The sequence below is a fragment of the Megalobrama amblycephala genome, linkage group LG4 (assembly GCF_018812025.1).
Source record: "Megalobrama amblycephala isolate DHTTF-2021 linkage group LG4, ASM1881202v1, whole genome shotgun sequence".
In the NCBI taxonomy this organism is placed as follows: domain Eukaryota; kingdom Metazoa; phylum Chordata; class Actinopteri; order Cypriniformes; family Xenocyprididae; genus Megalobrama; species Megalobrama amblycephala.
The window spans coordinates 21,250,140-21,268,460 of NC_063047.1; the positions used below are offsets into that span (position 1 = coordinate 21,250,140).

The window sequence follows — 18,321 nt, forward strand, 5'->3', positions numbered from 1 at the left end:
GTATCTGGTATATGAAATGGTCCCTGCACAGAGGTTTCATTGTCCACCTCTATATCCCGTTTATTACAATTCAAAATAGAGAGTGGAATCACTCCTAAATAAATAAAGACCAACAAGATCAAAGCAGTTTATATGTAAAATGCTATATGTGTGAACCCTCATGGTGACAGCATGCATTGTCCTGGGTGCAGGGCTTCTCTCACCTTGCCCTGTCCTTTCATCAGGACAATGTTGGAGATTATGGATGGCTGTGCCAGTCGCCATGGAGATTCCACTTGAACAGTGCTCAGGGAACGAGCCGATTTCTTCACGATTTGATATTCCTGAAGAGGATGATAAAAGAGGTTATGAATAAACAATGAGATGATAAAAATAAGCTTTATTTTTATTGTTTAACTGTGAGAAAATAAGCAGCTACCCTCAGTAATTTGTACCTATGAAATGCTTTGTAAAGGTTTTTCCTCATTTGTAAGTCAGTTTGGATAAAAGCAACAAGAATGTAAATGCTACTGTGCTAATGTTACCGTAAAGAAAAAACAAACTGAGACCATTATGTTGTATATATATATATATATATATATATATATATATAGTGTATATATATATATAGTGCCCTCCACAATTATTGGCACCCTTAGTAAATATGAGCAAAGGTGGATGTGAAAATAAATCTGCATTGTTTATCCTTTTGATCTTTCATTCAAAAATTCACAAACTTATAATTGAAGGAAAACAGTTGAAAGTGGGGGGAAACTCACATTATGAAATAAATGTTTTTCTCCAACACATGTTGGCCACAATTATTGGCACCCCTAGAAATTCTTATGAGTAAAATATCTCTGAAGTATATTTCCATTCATATTTACATTTTTTAGCACACCAGGGTGACTAGGAGCATGAAATTGTCCAGCCATGACTTCCTGTTCCACAGGAATATAAACATGAGGAAACACAAATGCCAAATTCCCATAATCATTCATCACAATGAGTAAAACCAAAGAATATAGTTCTGATGTGCAGCAAATGATTGTTGAGCTTCACAAAATAGAAAGTGGCTGTAAGAAAATACCTAAAACATTGAAAATCCCCATTTCCACCATCAGGTGGAATAATTAAGAAGTTCCAATCAACTAAAGATGTTACAAATCTGCCTAGAAGAGGACATGTGTCTAAATCGTCCTAATTTGAATTGAGGAGGAGAGTTTGAGTGGCCAAAGACTCTCCAAGGATCACAGCTGGAGAATTGCAGAGATTAGTTGAGTCTTGAGTCTCAGAAAGCTTAAAAAAAAATGATCAAACAGCACCTACATCCCCACAAGTTTTTCGGGATGGTGTCAAGAAAAATCCTCTGCTCTCATCCAGAAACAATCTCCAGCATATTCAGTTGTCAGACAAGACTGGAACTTCAAACAGGACCAGCTTCTTTGGTCAGATGAAACTAAAAAAAAGAGCTTTTTGGCAGCAAACCCACCAGATGGGTTTGGTGCACACATGGATAAAAAGTACCCCATGTCCACGGTTAAATATACTGCTGGATCTTTAATGTTGTGGGCCTATTTTTCTGCTGGAGGTCCTGGACATCTTGTTCAGATTCATGGTATCATGGATTCTATCAAATACCAACAGATAAAAAAAATCAAAACCTGACCGTTTCTGCTAGAAATCCTATAATGAGCCATGGTTGGATCATCCATCAGGACAATGATCCAAAACAAACATCAAAACCAACACAGAAATGGGTCACTGAGCACAAAATGAAGCTTCTGCCATGGTCGTCCCAGTCCCTTGACCTAAACCCAAAATAAAATGAGTGGCGTGAACTGAAGAGAAGAAGCACCAACATGGAGCTGGAATCTGAAGGATCTGTAGAGATTCTGCATGAAGAAATGGTCTCTGATCTCTTGTCAGGTGTTCTCCAAACTCATCAGGCATTATAGGAGAAGACTCAGAGCTGTTATCTTGGCAAAAAGAGGTTGCAAAACGTTTTGAATAAAAGGGTGCCAATAATTGTGGCCAACGTGTTTTGGAGAAAAACATTTATTTCATAATGTGATCCCCCCCCACTTTCAATTCTTTTCCTTAAATGAAAGGTTAGAATTTTGTGAATTTTTTTAATGCAAGATCAAAAGGATAAAAAAAATGCAGATTTATTTTCATAGCTGCTTTTGCTCATAATTACTAAGGGTGCCAATAATTGTGGAGGGCACTGTGTATATATATTATATATATATATATATATATATATATATATATATATATATATATATATATATATATATAAATATATATATACACACACACACACACACACACACACACACACACACACACACACATACCATTGTCCCTGGAAACTGATTTTCTGTATTGTTTTCCCCCCCCCTCACATAATTTATGATATATTTAATGTATCTAATTATATTTTACACAATATCTGATCATCCTATTATGGTTTAATTTTTATGAAAAATTTAATTAATTTAATTAAATGAAAAATGAAAATGTACATTGTGTAAAAAATGAAAATGTAGTTGTGTAAAGGCAGAGACTACTAAGTATTACTAATATAACAAAAAATGAAGCTCTGAGGTAAGGTTTAAACTGTTCACACATCTTTCAATTTACTTTCGACAAGCATTGTAATTAGCACAGCTAAGGGAAACCTTCCACCCAGATGTAAAGAAATGTGTGTTGTATTTGAAGTGGCCGTGCCACATAATTTTTGTTCTGGGCCATCACAGCACATGGAACTGGAACCATGTTCCATAGACTATTCCAAGAATAACAGTTTGAATAAGGCAATAAATCAAAACAAATGAGCTGAATGCAGCGACCTGTCGGACTCCAACTGTATCCAGCTGCTGTGGGAGGGAATGTTTGCGTCCTCCTCGTGCTGGCTTTTCTGCCACGTCACTTCCTGTATCACCATTTTCTACGATAAGCTCATCATCTTCGCCAACAGACTCCAGGCGGCTCCCTCCACCTGATCGTAATGACATCAAGACATTAACTTGAAATGTAAACACACACTTAAAATTCAGTCATTTATTTTCACAGCGAGAGAAACTGATCTCCATATGTCTGAAAGTCTCTTATTAAGCTTATTAACAAGCATATTTTTTTTTTTTTTTAAATCTATGTGAACAATTTCAGTACACCCTGATCTGGTACCAGAATCTATAATAAAGAAATTAGAATTGGTGGATCCACCCTTGGCCATAATCCAATACATTTTAATCTCATTATAAAATTTCATGCTCAGCAGTGTTGAGACTTGATACAACTGGACATGTTCGACCTTGGGATCTGCTACGGAACTTCATCGGTGTGGGGCTTCGGCAACATCCCTTGGGACCCTCGATCCTGCCACGTTCCTCCAGTCTGTCAAGATCTGTAAACTGAAAGACAGGAAGCAGAAGGATTTAATGAACATGCCTTGAAGAGAGAGAGAGACAGAAGACACCAGACTGGCTCTGAATGATAAACACTGGAGAAAGCAAATGGAGTAAACATTCCTCTGTTTCCTGTTACATTTCCTCTTAAAATTGTAAGCCATAAAGATTTGATTGTCCTTCACTGTGCAGGACTGTAGGGAATGTTGCACACTCATGCTGGTGAATGCTTTCTTATTTTCACAGAGGGAGATCAAATCTCATGTGTACATGAAAGCCAGTGTATTCATGGAGACTTCTTGGAGGTGTGGAATGGAAATGTGCCATGTGCCCTTGCTTAAGAGATCCAATATAAACCAATGAATGTGCGCACCTTAAAGCTTTGCAAAACTAATTTCAATACATATTAAATTATATTTATTGATTTCTGCTTGTAGTTTCTGCAAAGTTTAATAAACTTTTGAATGGTAGTGCATAATGGTGTTGTTGGCAGCCCAACATGTGCAAATGTAATAATAATGCTAATTTTTGTTTTAATCAGCGTGAGACAATTGTGTCTATCTCTGGTTTTATATGGTAACCACTAAATGTGCTAAATAAGAAGGCGTTAGCTTAACTTGTCAAAGCACTTCGCAGTAGAAAATTCTGGGTCAAATTCAAAAGGTTCTGCATGCTTAAATGATCACTAATAACTATAAACATAAAATGCAATTAAGTCATTATGTTAATTAACTACAATTATAGAGTCAACTTTACATGTGCAGAGCTTTGTTAGCTACGATTGCAGATATTTGGCCCAGTTCTGCATAACACTGATATAACGTTGACTTGGGGGTTTTTTAATATTTTTTGTGCATTTATTTTTGTAATAGATGTCAATGGCATTTTGAAGTCAGAAAACCTCTTGTGTTATTGCACCACTTTAATACTGCACCTACTTGGCTGTTGTGAAAAAAAAAAATAACAACAACAACTTCCAACCGTCTGAGCTTTAAGAATGAGCTTCAGGTTATATCACACTGCTCCTGAAACAAGTTTAAACAGCAAAATGTAGGGGGAAGATCCACTGCTCTCTTTTCAGGCATGCAGACAGGAAGCCCTTCCCTCCGTTGTCAGAAATGAGATCTGTCTCCTGCATGAACAAGCTAGGCAACGCTGTTGCAGGTGAGCCCGTGGGCTTCCTCAAACCCCACACCTCCGTGTCTCACAGGACACAACGTGACAGTCACAGCTGCATTCTTCTTCCAGATACTTCCCTATTTTTGTTGAAAATGCTTTTTCCTCCCTCCCTTTGTCTCATCAAAACCACTGAGCCTGACACTTCAGAACAGATCTGGAGACACACCCAACACTGTCAGCACTGGACGCCCACATAATAGCAACCGCTCATCGCTCTCTTCTGCTATGGCAGGGTGCTGAAAGGGAGTGTGAGAACAGTTTGGACAGGTGTTTGGGTTTGGAAGGGAAGACTGAATGGGGAAAGCAAACATATGGCAAACTGAAAAATTAACTGTCCTAATTACACTCTCCATTTCATTTTCTGCTTAATAACTTAATGATAGGGCTCTTACACTTTTAGGCCAATGAATTTCCAAGGCTTTGCCTTTCCCAGGCATTCATTATTATTGAATAAGGGTTTTTAAAAACCCATTTATCAAGACTGCACTCACAAAAAGCCATTTCTAGCTGGTGAAATACTTGAAAGCAGGCCATACTGAGGGGAAAATAATGCTGCTGATAATTGATGAATCAAGAGCTATGAGTGAAAGCCATACAGGTGTGAATGCTGCTGAGCTCTAGCAGAGTCCTGCAAAAGATGAGCAGTGTATTCAATTTATGGATATTCTATTCGATTTGTCAACTTGTCACTGAAAGTAAAAAGAGCTGTTTTGTTATTAAACCAAGAAATGGTTTAATTTGTCATTTTCCAAAAAAGCAACGCACAGTGACTACAACAACAAAAAAAGTTTGTTTTAGTACGGATGTTGTAGTTTCTGTAATTCCACAATCAGAATTTCCCATGACTTTTCCAAATCTGGAAATCACAATTTTTCTTTGTGATCCCTATAAAGAACAAACTTAAAAGAAAGCCACAATGTGTTGCTTCAGAATCATAGGACCTATGAAAAATAACATCTGCATAGAAAGTTACAATAAAAACAAACATAGCACATGACAGGAAGTCGTTCTGATAAGTACCAGGTCAATAAATCATGGGAAATGAGAACAAGAGCAAAAAAACTATACTGTTTATTCCTCCTTCACTCCTCATAATTCTCTAAGATCTCCCACTTTGTCATTCATTAGAGACTCAAGACTGAAGGGAGAGAACAGTTCACTGGAGATTAGAGAACACCGGATGAGAGGAAGCTATAGGCTCCTTAAACCTCATCATGTCCCATAAGCCTTTATTTACAAGTGTTCATCTATGCAGTGGCGAAGGGAATCCTATTGAGGTTTAACTAGGCTAAGATGGTCTTTGTCTAGCGACACAAAGATTCTCAGTATGGCTGGGCAATATGGACAAAAAAAAAAAAAAAACATCTCTATATTTCAAATCCTGCCCATTGTTGTCCAACAAACAATGTTCATTGAACATTGAAGGCTATGAAAACAAATATAGTCAATGTAACCATGCTATATATAAAAAAAAGAGTTAAAAATTACATTCTTACATTGTAACAACATTACAACAAAAATTATTTTTAAAGCAGAAGTTAAATTCACTAAACTAAAAATGGAAAATAGAGCACAGATTAAATGTTAAATCTATCCATCAATCCATCTACCTACCATCTACAAATCCAACCATCCATCAACCTATATACCTACCTATCTACCTATCTAGCAACCTACTTACTTATCCATCCTCTCATCAAGTCATGTACATTTAGTGCCTTAAATGGAACTATATACTGTATCTGTTACTGTCTTGTTTGCTATTTTTAAGCTTAAACATTGCCACTATGAGTAAATTATTGATAGGCACTAGAAGATCACAAAATAACAAAATATTTCAAAGTTTTCTGTTCTACAGTTAAAAAAATCCAAGCTTTACTGCCCCAGATTCATGGCTATGTTCAGCAGGAGCCGTGGAATGCTAATGTAATTAGACAGCAGGCGGGACGGTTGCTCTTTTTCATTTTTTTTATCCCGAAAGCAAGAACGTGTATGCAGTATAGACGCAGTGGGGGGCGGTGGTGAATGACCCACTTTACTCTGCACCGCAGAACATCTCAACCAAAGCATCACGGGCACTGCTCTCCAAAAGAGCCGCACAAGAGTTTAACCCTAATACACCGAGTTGTGTGGTCCTGTCAGTGCGCCACTGTTAATGGCCGGCATTAGCCGTGTTGTCATCACTGATCAACAAACCAGCGCAACGTCTCATTTTGTATGATTAAACATTAACGCTGTGTGGCATTAGTGATTTGATGCACGCCTGCTTGCGCAGAACAAATGAATAATTTGTTATCTGTGATGAAACAAACAAACGCTGATCCAATGGCTGCTTGGTAAGCAGTGGCACTAATATTTTTCTGGCAAAACAACAGATAAAACCTCAAGAACATAAATGGGGCCCTGGCACACAGATCAAAAAAAGCAAACAGATAAAGCAACTGTGCTGTCCTTAAAAGGAAAAGCTGTATTATAAATCACAACATGCTGCGGGTATTTCGATTTTGCTGAAAAATATCAGGAAAGTCTTGTTCTTATCAGACAAACCATGGAAGTGCATTCGCTTTTTATCAAACACTTCAACAAGGCACCAGTGAAAGTTTAACGGAGAACAACTACACATACTCGCACTAACAAACAGATTAGGATAAAGCACTAAACATTTATCCCCAAAGCAAAGCAAACTTTTAATCATAAACACTCTCTTCTACCAAAAACAGAAAAACAGTCTGTTCTAGCTCCATCTGAGGGCAGCTGAGGCAGCACCAGATGAAAGTGGAAGATAATCAGGCTGATAGGCGGCAAACGTACGTACCAAGTCCTGGGTGGGCAGTGAAAGGCTGCTGGCCCTCACGTCCTCCATGTCCGGCTCCATATTCTCCTTCTCCTCCCCGGGGGAGGGAGAGGCGTCCGGGCCAGAGCACGTGCTCACTAGGTCGGGCAAGCTGGTGGACGGGTACTTGTGGAAGTCCACTTCGGATTCATCCTGGGAAAGGAAGGGAGAGCGGCTGGAGAGAACATGTTGTGTGCCGTTGAGCAGCCTGCGAGTATTTTTAACTTTATCTCGGAAAGCCGAGCGGCGAGCCCATCAGCGCTTCACTCTTCAATTTTTTAGCTGCTACAAGCATCTGCCTGTGACATCTTTATGTGCTTGAACAGCTGACACAGTTTATATGAAGAACACATCAAGAACAGCTCATGATTTGTGTGTGAAGACACTTGACACACAATTATTGATAGGCTATGAGGCCGATTTGTTTGCAAACTCAAACTCACCCTGCTGGCCACCACCAGCTGTACGAGTCCAGCAGTAGAGCGCAGGATGGCTACAGCTTCCTGGTGTGAGAGACCAACCAGGGAGTGACCGTTTATCATTAGTAACTCATCGCCTGCCTTCAGACGGCCATCTCTGAAATTAAAAAAAGAACCACGGAAAGCATGACCAGGTCATCCCCTTACATGAAAAACAAGCAGCATATACTCCTGATGTCATGGTGCAGCTATTAAAGTGAAATGTTAGTTGGATGTTAATGAATGTTAGTCAGGAATCGATTGGATCACTACAAGTGGTTTCTATATGACAGTGCAAATAATGTCAACTTGCTATACTGAACAAGTCCACTCGCAACAAGTCCAGGAATGTGTATTAAAAAAGTAAATACCTAAATGTATTTGAACCAAAAAGAATACAGAATATATTTCAAACTAATTTTATACTTAACGTCCTTGATGCCCATGTGTCGTGGGACTAGAGCAGGGATTTACTCTTGAAGCTTCAAAACTGTATAAAATAATTTCTGGATCATCCACATGCAATTTTACTATTTATTTGTCTAGAGGGTTCAATATCTAAATGATGCAATAGCCATTGTGTTTAGAGTGAAATGAGTCCAGATTCATCATGCTTTTATCAAGAATTTTTTTTTTATTATGACAATGATATCCCACAAAGCAGTGTTAATTTTGTTAATGAATAATTATCACCATTGTTTTCATTAACAACATTTTTTTTCACTGAAGAAAACAAGACAACTAAATAAAAAACAGTTTTTGATGTACAGTTTTCTGTGCACACACATCCGAAGTGCGCACACGGAGCGCTGCCTCTCTGACAGCATATGAGTAATAAATTGAGTTTCATTTCTTTTTGCGCTTAAAATGACACATACAAAAATATATCAAACTGCCCATTTTGGCGAGTATTCATTTAAACAGAGTCGGTTCTGTCTTAAGTGAAAGTAAATAGTTATAGAGAATAGAGAAAATCGGATGTGTATCATTGGAGCCATGCATTAGTTCATAAAGTGACAGTACAGCCTAATAAACCTGCTGCTGTCCTTAAAGGTGCTGTAAGTATTATTTGAACAATGCTGTTCAAACACTATTGATATTTGAAATCAACCCAAACAAACCCACCCCTCTCTTCATTGCTCCGCCTCCAAAACTCACACTCCAATCCTAACCACCCTGCTCCGAGTCGGTCTCGAACCCCGGCCCGATCGCTGCTGGTAAGCGAGGCGAATGCACTGACAATGATGCTAAACACCGCATTCTCTAGCAGTCGTCAGTGTGCAGCAGTTTAACTGCAAAACTCTCACTGTTACACATGCAATGCGAGTGGATGTGTTTATCACAGCTGATGCGCAACAAAATGCTTCACGAAAAATAAAGCGCAGTTGATGAACGAACAACAAAGAAGCACAAAAAATGAACTTACAGTACACAAGAGTAAATACAAAGTATTTGTTGTTAGTCGCAAACAGCAAAGCAGCTCCAGACAATCAAAACCCAGAGTTACTCACATGAGTAGTGGGACGAAAGCAGCCTCCGCATCTGTTTTCAGGCCTTCCCACTTAGCTCTCTCCAGTGCTGGAAAGCTTTTCTAATATAAACGCGGGTCCTAAAGCACTTGCCCAGTCATAAACCTTCATTCCAGTGATATTCTTTTGAGCTCTTTTGTATTGTGTCCCATTTTTTTGTTCTGCAGTTTTTTTTTTCTTCTTATTTTCAAATCTCCCTCTTGCTCATTCTCTCTTCTAGACCGTCATAAGCCCCCTAATGCTGATTGGTTTATACGTTTGTTGTTGGTATCGGCCCGACTAACTTCCAAACAGTGTTTTTGAAATACTACTGAGTCCCCCTTTAATGTTAACTCAAACGACAAAAGAAAAAGAGAAAATCACTCACTGCTCTTGACTGAGTAACTTTAGTAGCTTTAATAAAGATTTATACAAGGAAGAATATGCACTATTTTACATTTGATTACTTTATTCAATTTATTTATTCAAAATATTTCTTACCTGAATACTACCTGCCAAACTATGTTTTAGTTGACTAAAACTAGACTAAGACAATTCAGATGACTAAAATATGACAAACTAAATTTAATTTTAGTCAAAAGATTATGACTAAAACTAAATCAAAATGAACACTGCTACGAAGACATCTCTGTCTCTGCTACATTCTTCCAGTTGCAAATGTCCTCAGACAGTTTGGATCCTTCCAGCCTGACCACTCAACTTCATTACGATGAACAGTGTGCAGTGAAGAGAGAAAGATTCAAAATCTGAAAGCCTCTCACTGGTCAAAATCCTCAGGGCTTCAGTCACAGATGAAGGAATCTGAGGTTATCTCAGTGTTAGCCGTTACATAAGAGCAGGAAACTTCATAACTACCCACATCATGCTGCACTGATGGCCCTGAATCTGACCACCTCTTGCGCCACACTAAAAAAGCAAGATTTGGAAAGCAGCCAGTTTGACCAATATGCATGATTCATGTCTACAGGTTTCTCAGAAATGGCCCACATTAAAACTGTGTGGGAGAAAATGTAGGATTGTTAAATTATAACAATAAACCCTTGTGCTGGTCATACCAATAGCCCGCTCTGACTGTAGGCGCTGTGGGGGAGCTGCCTATGTATGTATTTTACAACAGATCTGCAACATCTCATGAATTTGTATATCCTGTAATCAATTAATGTTTTCGGGTCCCAAGGCAAAGCCACAAGGGCTCATTTTCCCTGAACACATCTATTTAACTTAGCACATCTTCTAGAGGGAGCAATTCAAATTCTTTGAGGCAATAAGGGTTAATTTCAGCTTTTGGCTCATTACCATCAGGTTGTTGTGCTTTCTTTAAACTTTGCCAAAGTGTGCATTAATGAATCACAAAGGGAAGCATGTCAGCAAATTCTCCAACATGTTACAGCTTAAAATACACAGTTTAAGGGCCAATGCACATGTAGAAGGGGAGGGAAAGATTACTGTAGTATTAAAAAAAAGACCCTGCGATTGTTATTGTGTGTTTGTATAAAGTAAAGGGATACATCATGTTAGAATCCTATGCTGACTCTGTCTAGCTTTGCAAAATGACAGCTATTTGCTTAAATATACTGGTACCGCAAACCACTCGATGTGGAAATCACCAGCAGGGACATCTTGCAATTAGTATTTTTGAGGGGAGCACATTTGAGGGTGGCAACAGAACTGTTTTGAGTTTTATGTGGAAAAAAACAACCCCCAAATAAAAATAACTATTCTTATTTATAATAAAACTTTACTTTTATTATAGTAATAAATTATCCCCCTTTTCTCTCTCCCACTTTGCTTCCTGTCTGCTTACTGTCCTATAATAATAAAAGGCAAAAAAAAAAAAAAAATCTTAAAAAAAAAGAATATTAGGCCTTTAACTCATGCATAGATTTCATCATAGTCTTCCACGTGTTCTGTAGCTTTCAGAAACAAACTAATTTAAAGCTTATAAGCACTGACACTGCAAGGCCTATCTCGGCGTTTGAGCCCATTTTGTAAATTGGCGGCTATTCTTTAAAGTCCTTCAAACCTAACGTCCTCAACTACCTAGCGTACGCGGAGTTTGGTCAATCAGTAAAAGTCATTTTAACAGAAGGCAAAAAATATATATATTTTTAGTAAAATTTTGAACAAATTCCCCCAATCACACGAAAACTCGATGGTTCTGCACAAATCACCAAGGCTGTGTGACATATTTTAGCTTAAAAACTAATACACCAAAAGATGAAAACTTTAAGGCACTATTCATTTTCTACGATTAGAGCAATGTTTAGTAGAATGTGGGATATCAATAAAACACGTCTTATTTAGGATTACTGCCGCTTCCATGGACAGTACTTTTGGTAGTACTTGTCAGAAATGTAGAAATGTCAGAAGCATCAAAAATAACATAGATGGTTGAAAATACTGAACAGTTGTGATATATGACGAGCACTGAGCGGGTCCGTCTCTGGCTCAGCTCCAGCCAAAGCGCGAACACAGATTTGAATTTAGCAGCTGAGAACATGATGCACTGAATGTTTTAATCACACGTGTGTGATCTACTCTTCAAAGGGTTAATTATTAAATGTAAAAATATTATTTTTTTGTCTTTTGGAAGCTGCGTTCAAATCCATTTGGCTTAAAAATCTGGTCATGACACCTCTGATCACCAGGGAGTCAGCGATATGGTATTTCACTGATGTCTGGGTTATTATATGATAATATCCTAATTTTTTGGTTTAGTGTATATTTATACAAAATTCAAATTTTCCCCCTTTAATCTGCACTGGAAAAAAATAAAATAAAATAAATAAATCTAAACCACAGACATCAGTTTAATTAAAAATTAATATTTGCCAATACTGTTAAATTATCATTATTACTGATATGATACCAACATTTAATTTTAATTTAACAGTGTCTGTAAATATTGAGTATTTTATTGTGCATGTTCACTTTACTTGTTTTTACATTTAGATTACATTTGTCATCATCTAAAGTTTACAATATTAATCATTAAAAACACCAATAATTTAATAACACCGTTAATAATTAATCTGCAAATTTTCCGTTATGGACCATATCATGAAATGAATCATCAGTTTATTGTATTGGCCAGAGTTTTAATATTAGCACATTTTCATTTATTCTGTATTTTGGATTAGGGTTAGTTGGGACTTTGTTTTAGTAAAACAACAAGTGTACATTGACTTAATACATTGTACTTTTACAAAAAACATTCATATAAATAATATAACTAAAAAAGTGATGATTCTTTGGCATGTGAATATCACAGTATCGTGATGTAAAATGACGCAATACTTAAAATAAAATAATATTTTTCACTACCCCTACTCATTGGTAAATTAGACATAATGTGGACATAATGTCAACAGGACAGCAAAATCAGAAATCTTTCCAAACACTAGTAATACAGAGCACTACGATTACAACTACCGAATCTTCTGATACCTTGTGAACTGGTCATTATCGTACAATTGGCAGCGTGACTGGATATTTTCTGTGCAACCATATAAGGGTGTCACAATGGCTTTGAAGATTAATGAGTATCACGGAGGGCACTCAAGACTCGCTGACACTTGCATATGTATGAGATGTTGATTGAGCAGTATCACCACGGCACCTACTGTTGCCACGGCAGCAACTGAAAACCTTTGCTAATGAAAGCCGTTTACCTCTGTGCAGCTCCTCCCTCCTCCACGTGGGCCACGATGATACCGTGAGGAGAGCGTTTGGACCCTCGCCCGCCCGTGATCTGGATACCCAGTCCGTCTTGACCCTTCACCATGTGCATCTTCCAGATCCGGCTGCCCTCACAGGGCTGTAGATAAGAAGAGGGGGGATATTTATCCATATGCTGGAACAATCAGGAATGTGCTTTATTATATAACACTAGATATACCAAAACTCCTGCAGCAGCTGTTTTGTGGTTTTAACTTACGTTACAGTTCCCAAACTGTTACCCATTTTATGCTGCGTTTCATGCAAAAAATAAAAAATAAATAATAATCTTTGAACAAACTGTTCAGAAAATTAAGAAACATTATTTATATAATTTCAGTAAATTTATAGCCTATTTCTCTCAAATAAGAAAAAAGGTTTTGTAGAGGTAAATGGAAGAACTGAACTGATGCATTTTCCATGTTTTTTTTTTTTTTTTTTAATCCAGGCTTATTTCCTCCTTTGGAAAGGGCATAAATCAGAAGAAGGGAAACTTTAAGAGCACCTGTTTTTGAGAGTTTCATGAGCCTCTCCTCTCACTGTGTGAGCTGCACGTCAGCAATCACTTACATATTATCGTTGATTATATATATTACACTTATATAATACCATTAATGCTTTCATCGTTCTATCAGACAAAAATTACATTTGGTTCAATTCAAGTTCATCAAATAATAGAACAGACATTTTAAATGTCAATGTTTTGGACTATTATAAAATATATTTATAATAGAATGTGCACTTTGTTCTCACATCTTGTCTATTCTTGCACAAGAATATTTTTTTTTGCCTATTATGATAGCTAAACAAACAACTAAAAAAAAAAAATTATTCTCTGCTTTTGAATGAAAATCAAAATAAGTGACAGACTTTGTTATGAGGTTAAATGAACCTGATCCTGTTTCTCAACAGAAAAACAGACATCTTCCTAACTGTACTTCATACATGTACAATATGGTTTAAAAGTCCATTACATACAATAATGTCATGACATTCAGAGTCCTTTTTTTTCAGTCAGGCTTCAAATGCATGAATTCATTTCAGCCACTGAGCCATTCATAGCTATTGTGCCTGGCATCAAAGCTTTTCTAACAGTAACGCTAACACAGAAGCCCATGAATTTCCAAAAACCATTTTAAAGACGGGTCTTGAAATCAGCCTAAAAAAAAAAAAAAATTGATCTTACATAACCTTTCATATTGTTAATTCTGTCAAAAGAGTTGCAATTTTGTAATTCAAAGCTCTGTTTTATGTCTGTATGTAAAGTTAAAAGAAAATCTTGTTTTTTTTCAAATGTTAAAATAATTTATTCTATCACCAGAAAAAATGGCCAACATCAGAAGGCTTGCCAAAGAGGCAGAGTACACAGTGAAACAAAAGTGAAGATGTTCACAAGTCGTAAAATTAAAAAAAAATTCTTCACAGATACCACACTTGCTAAAATATACTTTTTAGGTATTAGCTAAATATACTACCATACACAAGCTTCGAGTCAGAAAGATTTTTTGATTCTTTAATTAAGCAAGAATGCATTCAATTGATCAAAGTGACAGTAAAGACTACATTGTTGCAAATTTCTATTTCAAAGAAAAGGTGCTCTTTTGAGCTTCCTATTCACCAAAGAATCCTGAAAAAATGCCATGGTTTCCATTAAAATATTACACAGCATGACTGTTTTCAACATTGATAATAATAAGAAAATGTTTAAGCACAATGTGACACTGAAGACTGGAGTAATGAGGCTGAAAATTCAGCTTTACCATCACAGGAATAAATGACATTTTAAAATATATTAAAATAGAAAACAGTTCTTTTAGATTGTAATAATATTTCACAATATTACTGTTTATTTTAATCAAATAAATGCAGGCTTGATGAGCATAAGACACTTCTTTTAAGAACATAAAAAGAATCCTACTGACCCAAAACTCAGAGGTGTAAAGAGTACCTGAAAACCATACTTTAATAAAACCTTACAGCAAAAATGACTCCATTACAAGTCACCAATTCCAATACGACTTGAATAGAAGTCTTAAAGTATCTGATTTTAACAGTACTTAAGCATTTTACTTGGGCTGAATGTAGGCTCAAAGCTGCACTAGTCCTCAACACCTAATAGACATGCCAGTGAAAATAAGAAACAACTGATTTGTAATATGAGAAATCATGTTTATTTTCTAAAATCAAAATAAAACTGAACACCTCAATATTGCAATAAATCAAAGTCGACACAAAAGCCTTTTAAACGTCTACAAACTCTCAGCTAAGCTCAAGTGCACAAAAGGCCAATATCCTTTAATATCCTCATCAATATAGCAGATAAATAAAATAATGTTAATTAAAATTAGTCAAAGTCTACTTGCACTGGATGTGCTGGTTTCGGCCAGGTGAGTAAAGGCAGAACGCACAAGATATAGTACCTTAAATGCCCTTAGATGGTGATATCGCTTCTTTATATCACAAACAAACTGCTGCAGAAAAAGTTAGGTGCCATGCAAAATGTAATATGTAATTGCATTACTCATCACAAATGTATTGGAGTAAAAAGTACATTTACTTGTTCAAAAATGTAGTCAAGGAGAGAGTAAATGTTGCTAATATATATTTGATACTCAGTACAACTACAAAGTAGCCAAAAAAATACTTAAGCACAGTAACTAATTACATTTACTCAAATACTTTACACCACTGCCAAAACTTTTGAACAGTAGTGTGTGTATGTCTGATTAACCCGAGTAACCTGCTTGGAAGAACTCATTATTTTTGCAATTCTGCTTGGTGCCTCTTGTGGCACAGATGCACACTTCAACCTTAACACATGACAGTTGGGTTAGCACACACCTCTGAACTACAAACATGCTGCCACTTGTTCACATTTCCTTTGAAATCTGTCTAGAAGAGGGGCATGTTCTCAAGGAAAGCCTGTCGGCGGGGTGAATCACCGACACGGGATATCTCACTGAGATGGTCTGCTGCCTCTCTTCTGACTTTCTCACGCTTTTCCTGTTCACTGTCAAAATAAGTTTACACATCCTCCCTCTGACATGTTCCTACGCAACATGCTTGCATAGTCACATTAATGCTACCAATTACTCTCATGGTAATCTCACTGTACGTCTAGGAAATTTATTTTTTAATCACATTTTGGAAAAGTGCATTTGAGAGGGAACAAGTCCATAAACTGTAATTAATGTTGCACATAGATTATGTTTCCTGTTAACTGGGTTGTGAAGTCAGTCATAACTGATTAGTCATCAGTGTGTATACAACTACAAAGATTAAAACACTATGAATTGTTCTTTGATATTGTGGTTGGTGAGGTGCAACATAATGGTGACACACATTCTGGTTGAGATATTACATTGCTCCAAGGTAATGTGACTAATTTCAGTGGCTCAATGTGTTATTGTCAACTTCAAAATGATTTTTGATTTGCTTGTAAAACTGCCATTATGTGACATGATTCTAACCATTTAGATAATCCACTGAAAAAGCCATTTCTGCCTAAATTGACCCTGTCTGGTTGATTTATTCATATAAAATTATCCACCTTATTCCTGACGAGCCTACTGCGTTTTGAATTATGGGTGGCACTTCTGGTTTGGGGACCTTCCATTCAAAAAGACTTAAATAATTTAAAATCATAAGGTTGCCCTATAAATAAAGCTTCTCCGTCAGTTTGACTGAATGAGCTATCAATTTTCCTTCTTGTTTTATTTTCAGACATCATGAGAATAACGTAACGCTTGGTATTTTAACGTGACAAGTTATAACAAGAATATCTATGGCAAGAGCTCTTTTCAGTCGTTGCTTTTCCTAATGATTATTTTCTTTTTCCCATTTGCATTCTGTTGTAATAGTATGAAAAACAACAACATCTCACATTTGTGGTCTGTTCTCCCAATTTAATTTACTATATATCCCATTAATAATTCATTGGAATGCACAAAGAATCTCTTGTTTTTCTCCTCAAATCCTTACGTCTCTTTCCAGATTTGTTTTCACAGATAAATACAATTTATTATCTGTAAAAATGATGGAAATCACTTTGAAATAGTATCACACAATGCTGAAGTTGAAGCAACATTGTGTAACTTTTTGTGTCGAAAATTTACAATATTTATATAATGAGCAAGTACATCATGAATCCATTTTCCAAACAGTGGTACACCTAAACAGAGAAAAGTAGCTCCAAAAATTCTTCCGCAAGACGCATGCAGTTCTGTTTATCAGTCGCTAGAGTGCCAAAAGTTCCATGGTGTTGCTTTAATGAACATTTTTGATTAAGGCAAAGTATGTTACATAATACAGATATATATTACTACAGTGATATTTAACCCATTCGTTATTGCTGTGGAATAAATCGTGCTTTTGGGGTTATTCATGGTCTGTTCAAAGTACCTTGTTGATGCTTTTACACTTCTAAATGTCCTTTTAATGTTCGATGGTTGAAGGGTGAGCAGAATAATGTCATCTCACAGTTTACACCCACAATTCTTGCAAAACTTCATGGGGGGTGGGAATAAGGTGGATATTTTTTACCTTAATAATAAGGATGCACTGATATTTAAATTCTGGCAAAATACTGATAAATGGCCATTAAAGGTGCCATAGAACGTCTTTTTAAAAGATGTAATATAAGTCTAAGGTGTCCCCTGAATGTGTCTGTGAAGTCTCATACCCCATAGATTTTTTTTTTTTATTAATTTTTCTAAATTGCCTATTTTGGGGCATCATTAAAAATGCGCCGATTCAGGCTGCGCAGCCCCTTTAAATCTCGTGCTCCCCGCCCACAGAGCTCGCGCTTGCCTTAACCAGCCTAAACAAAGTTCACACAGCTAATATAACCCTCAAAATGGATCTTTACAAAGTGTTCATCATGCAGCATGTCTAATCGCGTAAGTATGGTATTTATTTGGATGTTTACATTTGATTCTGAATGAGTTTGATAGTGCTTCGTTTAGGGCTGCACGATATATCGCATGAGATTGTCACGCGCATTTCGTCAGTAAAGCCGGTTCCCTGATTACCGCTAAATCGCCATCACCTGCTTTCAAATGGAGCGCCATTTAATACACAGAGCCGTAGATCACTGAAAAGCCACGCAATATCGCGTTCATTATCGAAGGTGATTCCGCTGCGATATGAACGCGATATTGTGTGGCTTTTCAGTGATCTACGGCTCTGTCTATTAAATGCCGCAACATTTGAAA

The 18,321-nt window shown here is 36.8% G+C and overlaps 1 protein-coding gene across 2 annotated transcripts in view; it reads right to left on the reverse strand.

Annotated features, from left to right (window-relative positions):
• Positions 1 to 18,321, reverse strand: part of pdzd2 (PDZ domain containing 2) — a 78,244-nt gene that overhangs the window by 15,221 nt on the left and 44,702 nt on the right. For both annotated transcript variants that reach the window (XM_048188231.1, XM_048188232.1), the window contains 6 exons: positions 13,063 to 13,208; positions 7,848 to 7,980; positions 7,387 to 7,557; positions 3,299 to 3,398; positions 2,835 to 2,983; positions 204 to 323 (listed from right to left, as the gene is read on the reverse strand). In XM_048188231.1, coding sequence (XP_048044188.1) covers positions 204 to 323; positions 2,835 to 2,983; positions 3,299 to 3,398; positions 7,387 to 7,557; positions 7,848 to 7,980; positions 13,063 to 13,208 — 819 coding nt within the window. The remainder of the gene's footprint in view (positions 1 to 203; positions 324 to 2,834; positions 2,984 to 3,298; positions 3,399 to 7,386; positions 7,558 to 7,847; positions 7,981 to 13,062; positions 13,209 to 18,321) is intronic.